The 10,568-nt window shown below is 34.8% G+C and overlaps 1 protein-coding gene across 1 annotated transcript in view; it reads right to left on the reverse strand.

The window, feature by feature from the left end:
* The window catches only part of LOC127866491 (calcium-activated potassium channel slowpoke-like), an 87,320-nt gene extending 78,325 nt beyond the window's left edge, over positions 1 to 8,995 (reverse strand). Inside the window, exons 1-2 of the mRNA XM_052407038.1 lie at positions 8,649 to 8,995; positions 6,249 to 6,310 (exon numbers count right to left, since the gene is read on the reverse strand). Of these exons, the coding sequence (XP_052262998.1) occupies positions 6,249 to 6,310; positions 8,649 to 8,990 (404 nt within the window). The 5' untranslated portion in view covers positions 8,991 to 8,995. The remainder of the gene's footprint in view (positions 1 to 6,248; positions 6,311 to 8,648) is intronic.
* Positions 8,996 to 10,568: the final 1,573 nt, after the last annotated feature.

Raw genomic sequence — 10,568 nt, forward strand, 5'->3', positions numbered from 1 at the left:
GGTGCTGCACATAGCTCCTCTAACTGCCTGACAGACACGTCAATCCGAAAGATATTAAAATCTTAAAATATATATTGTTTAAAATATAACATGGTAGATGCAAATACTGAGATAAAAATCTAAATTTCAAGTGTTACACAAAACAATTTGAATCAAGTTATTAGAAAATGGCACCCAACCAGTCCGGGCCTTTCCACTCTGCCCCATTTTTTGATACAATGTATGTTTTGTTATCCATCAAAGTGACAATGGCTCTTAAATGTTTACTCATTGCAAACTTTAACCAATCACAAAAAATATATACTTTTCCAGATTGCAACAAAAAAAGTTGAAATTGTCAGGTGATTTGTGGGTACCAGCCATAAAGCACAAGTGGTTAGTGTGTGGTTATGATATTAATTAGTAAAAACAGCGATTTCCGTCAGATACTCATAGGACCAACGAAAACACTCGCGTGTTAAATTTCAACCAGTTGAAATGTATGTAAACAAAGGTTCAAACGGCGCTGGACAATTAATTTTGATGCATAATGTAACTGCAAGATAATGTTGTTATTTTTTTACGTTTTATTGAATAATGGTACAGAGGTCCGTAAACTTTGCTGGGAAAATGCCCTTTTACTCCATGAAGATTTCAGTCTTAGATCCAGTCAGATCGGTGATGAGTAGGTCATGTGAGTTGTGTATCGTGTAATTTCTTAAAATTTGACCCAGCATTTGTAAAAATATAACAAGATACATGTATATACATTTCCAGACAGAAAATTTATTTCTGTGTTGAGGAAGACTGAGTTCATGGAAATCGCTGCACAATTGATGAAGTTATAGCTGTTCAAAGCGATGCACCCCGTTTTCAAGTCATTTTGAGTTAAATACCTTGTTTTACATATATTTGATAGGGAATTATATTTTTTCAGAGAAGTTGATTTTTTGTTCGCTCATTTTTTATTTAATATCATAGCCACATGCTAACCACCCGTGTGCCCTGTAGTTCTGCCATGACTAAATTCTAATTTAAAGAATTTGTTAGTACCAATTTCCCAATTTTAGTCACAACAAAACCATCTTTTCCAATGCAAAGGGCCCCGGCCACATTCTCAAATGATAAAAAAAACAACACTGTCTACCCCTATTTTATTCTGATTTGTTTTTTCATTCCTTTTAGTTTAATAGTCATTTTCTGATGCTCTGTGTTACATATCGCCCCCTTGGTGCAAAAAGGTACCATGCCACATTGAAATTAGAAATCACATGGACATGGTACATTTTTGCACCAATGGAGCAATATGATTACTAAAAGAATAATTGACTGGCATTAATGTACTGGTTATTGATGTTATTGAGTTTCCATACAAAGGAATGAGCACCATCTGACATTTTTCATGGTACCGGTATTAGTGACTTGAACTTGTGTGCCTGCAAAAATCAATCTCTGGTAACAGGTGTCAATAATTCATCCCTACAATTAACCAACTATTACCAGCATAAGCTGTTTTTGACTCTGTCTTTACTTCAGGAAAAATACATGGGTACCGGTAATTAAACTGGCATCATTTTTTTTATGGCAGCTTTGTCCACATAACAATATGACACTCTGTTGTTTTTTCAAATATCAATCCCACGGTGCCTATACCACTTGACTTTTCGGATCTGTGTTGGCAGAATAAAGCACGACCCAGTTAACATTTCTAAGGATCTCTTTTTAAATATTTCGCCAATTTAAATGGGATAAAGTGGAGAGCCCGCTGTTTTGTAAGAGTTTTCCATAGGTATCATGATCTTTAAAAACAAATAAGTATTTTTTCTGTAAAGTGCAACCGCGCGTTTGAACGGTTAGAAAATGTCGGATCTGTGTGGGGACTTCATATTACAAACGCGCGGTTGCACTTTACTGAAAAAATACTTATTTGTTTAAAAAGATTATTATACCTATAGACAACTCTCACGAATGAGAGGGCTCTCCACTTTATTCCATTAAAAATGGTGAAATATTTTAAAAGACATCATTAAAAATGTTTACTGGGTCGCACTTTATTCTCCCAACACAGATCTTAAAAAGTCACGTGGTATAGGCACTGTGAATCCAGTTATAAATGAAATGTTTTAGAAATTTACGTTTTTCAGTTAAAAGTAATGATATAAACTGAATAGACATTTTCGATTGCTTATCATCCTCCTCCTCTTTCAAGCCATCCAGACCTCAAGGATTCATGGTGACTGATCTTCAATGGGCCAGGCCTTCATATTGAATGACATATATCTAACAACCCATCAATTGAGCTTTGAATGAGTACATTAAAGTCTTGTTCTGAGAAAACTGGGCATAATGCATGTGCGTAAAGTGTTGTCCAAGATTAGCCTGTGCAATCCGCACAGGCTCATCAGGGACGACACTTTCCGCTTTTATGACATTTTTCGTTTAAAGGAAGTCTCTCCTTAGCAAAAATCCAATTTAGGCGGAAAATGTCGTCCCTGATTAGCCTGTGTGGACTGCACAGGCTAATCTGGGACGACACTTTACCCACATGCATTATGCCCAGTTTCATCAGAACGTGACTCATGGTTAGAATATGAGCCGCATTTCGGGAACACTGGACTTAATGCATGTTTGTATGTGTCATTCAAGAATTGCATGTGCAGTCTGAACAGGCTCATCAGGAATGACACTTTCCGCTTTTATGGATGTTTTTTGTTTAAAGGAACTCTCCCCTAAATGAAAATGGAGTCTTGGTGGAAGGTGTTGGCCCTGATAAGTTTGTGTGGATTGCAAAGGCTAATCTGTCATGAGACTTTACAAGCATGCATTAAGCCCACAATTGCCAGACTGAGGCTCGTATTATTGCCTTATATCATAACAATCATGCGGGTTAAAGCAAAATGCAGAAGCCGTTCTCAAACAAGATCTACCACTGAAATTATTGATATACTGTTATTTTTTAATTAGGATCCTGAATAAACGTAAGGTTATTCGAGAAAGTGCTGTAGTTTTATATTTGACCCTAAAGTTAGACCATGACCAACCAACTTACAACTTGACAAATTAAACTGAACAGCAGCACAATTCCTAAACCAATCCCGCCCCATACCTCCTGATAGGAATTCATCTATTATTAAATGACATTATTTAAAAGATAAAATAATCAATAAATTAATTCAATAAAAGATTTGTTCGTTGATAATAAAAATATTGATTGCTCGTTCTGATTTGTAAACATGAACTTGGTTGTTTCATCCTGGTTTCTACAAACAGCGAAACAATTCCTGCTTGGCAACTATTGATTTCCATTTGTGGCAACTAATGCAGGAACTTACCTTTATTGGCAATTTCAATGCTTACACTGTTGTGACTCCTTCACCAGCATCCAAAGCTTTTACATTTTGTGACAGGTGACTATATAAATTTAAATTTCCTGATCTCTAAAATTTTAAAAAGTTCAACTTAAAATATATGCAAATATTAATTTATAATGCTCTTTGCTATGCAAGAAGCATATACAGAAAACAACAGCTCTACTAAAAAAGTATTGTACTACTACAGACCCATAACCCTTTCCCTCTCAGAAGCAAAGTGAAATTGGCTATGTGCAAAGAGCATAAAACCAGAACAGCCTGCAAATTATTCACAGTCTGTTCAGGTTTTATGCTGTTTGCTGCTCATCAGTATCTAAGGGTTGGCATTGAAGCCCTTAAAACTTGAATCTAATAAAAAAGGTCTTTATTTAAATTTTAATTTGTAAGGGACTACACATGCCTAAAAATATATTTTTAAGTGGTAAAGTGTTAAAGCAAAAGGTCATACATGTATACATAACCAAGAGGGATTTTTTTATGTGTTTATTCCTTTTCACTACTCAAGCACAAATATCAAAGAGGCATGCAAATTGGTAAAGTATATTACTCTTTTATTTGTGCATCTTATGAGTATGTGTGGCTTATCAGTCATTTATTCCCACTGTAAGTCTTTTATGTTAAAAGCAAATTATATTAATATTATTATTATATATTAAATTATGGTGAAAACTGGAAGAAACTTTAAGAAATAGGAATTGTTAATCAATTTACTTTGAAACTAAATTGAAACCCACAACTTTTTCACAAAGGTTGGTTAAAATCTGTTGGGCATATAAAGTAAATAAGATGCGTTTGTGAAACACAATGTCCCCCTATATGATGTTTGACCTTGAAGGATGACCTTGACCTTGTGAAGGATGACCTTGACCTTTCACCACTCAAAATGTGCAGCTCCATGAGATACACATGCATGTCAAATATCAAGTTGCTATCTTCAATATTGCAAAAGAATTCATAAAATAAGCTATTTGGGCCACATATATTTGACCTCTTACCTTGAAGGATGACCTTGACCTTGACCTTTCACCATTCAAAATGTGCAGCTCCATGAGATGCACATGCATGCCAAATATCAAGTTGCTATCTTCAATATTGCAAAAGTATTTATAAAATAAGCGATTTGGGCCACATATATTTGACCTCTGACCTTGAAGGATGACCTTGACCTTTCACCACTCAAAATGTTCAGCTCCATGAGATACACATGCATGCCAAATATCAAGTTGCTATCTTCAATATTGCAAAAGTATTCATAAAATGAGCGATTTTGGCCACATATATTTGACCTCTGACCTTGAAGGATGACCTTGACCTTGACCTTTCACCACTCAAAATGTGCAGCTTCATGAGATACATATGCATGCCAAATATGAAGTTGCTATCTTCAATATAGCAAAAGTTATTGCAAAATGTTAAAGTTGGCGCAAACAGACCAACAGACCAACGGACCAACAGACCAACAGACAGACAGGGCAAAAACAATTTGTCCCCCACTACTATAGTGGGGGACATAAAAAATAAATTAAAGCCATTTTCAGATAGTTTGAGGGCCATCGATTACACCGTTGAAGCCACCCTGATCTGCAATCAACATGGAAGCTTCTCTGCATACATTTGTAGACAAAAAAACATCAACATTCAAATGCATAAAAAATAATTGGACTTAAAAAACGATCCTCAGATAAAGACTAAAAGACCAAAAGCTTAACAGTTAAAAATGCCCATTTTAAATAAAATAATAATAATTCTTAGGACAGTTATCAAACTTGTTCAATATATTATAATTATGTATAATATATTGAACAAGTTTGATAACTGTCTTTCCTTTGACCCGAGCTCCCGGGTTTTGACGCTTGAAAATTACAGAATACCCTAGTTTGACTCTTGAGATAATTACGTCATGCGTCACATTTGACCCAGGGGAATGTACCGACTTGCGTCAAAGAGATCAAAAGTTGTTAAGAGTAATCGATAATTGGCTTGGGGCGGAGTATCTTTTGGTACACGCTAACCTATGTTATATATATATATTCACACATATGACCAGTTACGGGGTCTCTGATTTAGACATAGGTCATGGGGTTCCCACTTTAAACACGTGTATCTCCATACCCTTTTTTATCCGATATTAACACGAATTAAGGTATATAAGGGTACCTTATATATTGTTATTTATGAACACGCCATTTATTTAACGTCTTATACAAGGAATATATATAGCGAACTTATTTGCGAGGTATATACAATTTCAATTTCAGACGTGATTGTGGTTTTCGATTTAAGACCTTATTGTGAGATTTGATTGCATTACCTCCCCTACACCCCCCTCATAGTAATTAAAGGAGCCTAGATTGCGGGGTTGTATATAGACCCCGTTTTTTTTATTGACCTCGTAAGTACAGTCTGAAAACTACAGAGACCGCGTAACTGGCACTATGTATTGGTATATATATATATATATATATATATATATATATATATATATATATATATATATATATCTCAGTAATTCGCTTTAAGTACAAAAGATCATTGACTCTCCTGCGTTATTATTATGACTCATACAAATATGATTTTGACTCTTGAAAATTTGGTCCCAAGAGTCATTGACTCTTGAGATTGGAGGTCTAAGGAAAGCCCTGCATAATAAAGAATAAGCCCTTTTGTCATATTTTGGTAAAGGATTGATGAAAACTAATTGGAAAAAGGATAAATTAAATTGGTATTCATAATTTCAAGGCAATTCTCTCAGTGTCATAAATTAACTGCATTTAAGACTGATATGTAAGACTTGGTTGATGCACATGCTTATCTGGGATAACAATACATGTATATTCCAATGTCAGGCCTCACTAATTTTGTGACTTTCAATCTATAATGTGAAATATTACTACTTACTAGGATGCATCAATGAAATAGATGATGAGGGATGCTATGCTGAGAACAAACACCAAGCCCACCTGAAAATATCCAAACATACAACTGCAATAAGGCTAACCAAAATACAAATCTTTGTTTCTGGCAAAAGTATAAAAAAAGTTGTGTAGGCTTGGAAACAGGCGCTCGATGGCAATGTTGTTTTTGTTTTTTTGTTTTTATTTATTTTGTATAATATCTATATACAAAGTCGAGCCATCTTTTTTTAAGAAAACGTTTTGTCAGAATTTTTTTATTGATTTAGTATGTTATGCATTATAATAAACAACAGGTAATTTAAAAAAACAACAACAAAAAACAACAACATTGTCATTGAGCGCCTGTGATCTTCCGCACAAACATTAAGTTTTCTTTCATATTCTTTTTTTGCTTTATATGTATAACTGAACTCCCTTTTGGAACAAATTTAAAGTGGACAATAAGTTTTTTTTAATGTCTCAATGTAAAACATCTTAATTGTTGGAATTTTGAAGTTTGAAATGGATCTATGCAAAAAATAAAAATATTCAAAACGTAAAAAGATGTTTTAGTTCCATTTGAGACAGTGCTTTCAATAAACATGTATATTGTTCAGTATGTTTGGTTTGGTGTTTTTTTTTTACTGTAATAGTACTACACTCTTTGAATGATATGTAAGCAATTTTTGATAAAACGCCTAATCATAATCATCATAATTATATGGACATGGAATGCTTCTCTCTTTTAAACATTAAACAAGAACCCTTAAGAAAAATTTCTATGATGTTTTGTGTAGAAACTTGACATTCATCCATGCATTTTTTACGCTGTTAAAAGCATTTAAATAATTGTAATCAATTACTGTAATTGATAACAATTATTTAAATGCTTTTAATATTTTATTTCTACTTCATATATGTTATTATTTATTGTTATGAAAATACTGTATAATACAGTATTTTCATAACAATATATAATAATATATAAAGTAGAAATAATATATTTAAGCATAAAGGCTAACATCATGCTCCTTGTTAAACAATAAAAAAATATCATTAATACACACAAATAATGTCAAATGAACTATTTATTTTATATGATTTTAATATTTCAACATGATCAATTGATGTTATTGTAATTTACAAAAATGTATCCATATTATCAATATGAAATGTGTCAAATCTGACAACATACTAAACAAATCTGAAAGTTAATTTAAACTACAATGGAATCAAATCAAGGTTACAATAGTTTGCATGCGCTCATAAGGTCAAAAAGTTAAACCATGCAAAACCACTTTAAATTTATTTAATCTACTTAGCATAAGGTTTAGGGTAAGTAAAATTAAATTTCTTCATAAAGACTCAACACAACACTATTACATAAAAAATACAGTCAACATATAAACTTAGCATATTTTTGCATTTAATCCATTGAAATGCAATATTGGTGCCCAGCAAAAATAAAAACACTTCAGAAACTAAAGAATCTGAATTAATCTGAACAAGAAATGGCGTGGCAGAGGCCGATGCGTATCCCCACGCCGCATGTTTGACCCAGGGGGCACCCCAGGATTGGTAATGGGGCCATGCATACTTGAGATTGACCGTATTGTCATAAGAGATGTTCAGTATCAATTGGAAGTGAATCGGTGTAGAAATGAAGAAGTTAATGTAAAATAACATATAACAAAAGATGTGTTTGTCAGAAACACAATGCCCTCTCATGTGCCGCTTTGATTTATTAAAAAAAAGTCATTTGGCAGATTTATTACTTACCTCCCTTTAAAGCTTATTACTTCCCTTGGATTTGTTTTTTTTACCTTTGAGTTTGTCAGAAACACAATTCCCTCCTCCTGTGCCGCTTTGATTTATTTTTTTTATATCATTTGGCAGGTTCATTATTTAACTCCCTTTAAAGCTTCTTACTTCCCTTGGATTTGTTTTTTTGACCTTTGAACTTGAAGGATGACCTTGACCTTTCACCACTCAAAATGTGCAGCTCCATTAGATACACATGCATACCAAATATCAAGTTGCTATCTTCAATATTGCAAAAGTTATGGCCAATGACCATACTGGGGGCATAAAAATGAGTGAAAATCTCTGACCTGGCCCTACCCGAACCCCCATCACTTTTGACCCAGGGGTCAGATCAAAATTCCAAATAGTGCAGGGTCGCACATATGCTCATAGCTACCATGTGTGTAAGTTTCAAGGTTCTAGTGCTTATAGTATAGTGGCCAGGACGGACAGACAGATAGACAGACAGACAGACGGCGGAGATAACCACAATATAATTAATCCATTACTTCCAGAGCATATAATTAAGTGAAAATACACAATGTAGTATTAAAGGAACCAGCAGAGTATCCATTTATACATTGACCAATAAAATACAAACCAGAATTCTTCCTGTAGTCGTCTGTCCCGAGATCAACTCCCCAGCCCAGTCCTTGGCTTCTGTTAACCAGCCCACCTCTGGATCATGATTTTTGAAAAATCCGCTGTTCTTTCTGTCGTCTTTATTAGTGTCTTTCTCCTTGTGAACAACCGGTTTTGGAGTTATCATCAACGATTTCCTCGCTATGGCTCGTTTTAGACAACAAATAAACATAAACAATCGGTACACTAAAATAACCACTAACCCAGCCCCAAATGTTATCAAACTTGATAGTAGAAAATACTTCCATCTCCTTTCCCCACATGTAAACAGCAAAGTTGAGTTAGTTCCAACCGACGACATCGCCCGTGCTACCTTTTCGTTTTCCATTGATTTAGAAAACCTATTCTCGTATATATTATAAACACAATGAATTTATCACAGATGCATAACAGACACCGTTACATATTGATCCATATCACATCCAGATACATGCACATGTATTCATACAGGAATAAATGATAAACTAATTGGAAACATCATTGAACACTGCTATTACGTATTACGACAGTTTGCAGATGGTGTGGTGCATATTCAACACGACAGTCTTCCACTACGCGAAAATGATTGCCCAAGCAAGCAGGCTCAATTCGCAGTCTGACATTACCCTCCAAACACAATAAGTACTTCCAGATGCCAATTCCGATATATACAGGGTACTTAGCATTGTCTACCATACGTTCCTACATAACCTCGTATATAAGCAACAATGATAAACAGTTCAGTAGCATCCAAGAAATACACACGCGCGCAGTTTTGCGAATATCGTACATGGATACCGCATTATCTAGAATCAGATAAAGCTGGTCATTTATATTGACTCTTGGTATAAACAGAACGCTTGGATGCAACCGACTGCTCTTGTGTCTTTGATTTTCGGTTTCCAATATGCGGTCCCCGTGTGAAAGAGATTATCGATACTTGTGCTGTCCTTTCATACACGCTGTTTTCCGATACACACAACAGAGCTATCACCTGGTTTCTTGGCGACTCAAAGGACGCAGAATCCGTCATCATTTGCCTTTTAGCGCGATGTTAAACTCGTGCCAAGCGTGGAGAATGTGAAATACCTGGGCGTGACATGTCTCACGATCATTTTATTGATACATGGACATAAGTAGCCTCTAGTCCTAAATTCTGTATTCTATCTGTGTGATTATTTGATAAGTATGACCTGGCCCTCATGAATATTCAGTAGTTATTACATGATACTCGTTGCCGATTATTAATTAAGATTGTAGGTATCGTGCATGATTGATACATATTTTTGAAGAAACCGTAAACATTTCATATCGACGAACAGAACAGCCACAATGAGACTAAAAGGTAAAAGCGCCTTGCCGCGGAAACAGGGTTGATACTTTTCGAAAGTTAAAACTGAAATTACGCATATAACTTGAACATTGAGTGCATGATCATCTTGGCTAGTTTGTTAAAAAAATCGATTCGACACCAATTTTTCCTCTTGTAATAAACGTGGACCGGTATCGCTTGCCAGGTTAGTACCACTGGGACCACGAGTGAATGCGAATTGAATTTTATATACTTGTTTCGTAGTTAAATATGCAATCAACTGCAATATTAAATAAATTTGTGGCCTTGATATTTAAGGCAGAAGACGTGTGTTACGCACAATAGTTCGTCCACATGTGGCGGTTAATGTTGTAAGTAATCTAAAGTATGCATCATAACTGACACATGGTCCGAATATGCTGTTTTATGGCCAAATTTGCCGATTGACGCGCGAGCGTCGTCTCAGTACTGAGAGTGAATCAGGGACCTATACAAACAATATTTGTTTGTATAGGTCCCTGAGTGAATATATGGTGAAACAGTTTTATAAATCAAAATTGAAAATTTCGATGAATATAAAGTTTTTTA

The sequence above is a fragment of the Dreissena polymorpha genome, chromosome 2 (genome assembly GCF_020536995.1).
Source record: "Dreissena polymorpha isolate Duluth1 chromosome 2, UMN_Dpol_1.0, whole genome shotgun sequence".
NCBI lineage: Eukaryota > Metazoa > Mollusca > Bivalvia > Myida > Dreissenidae > Dreissena > Dreissena polymorpha.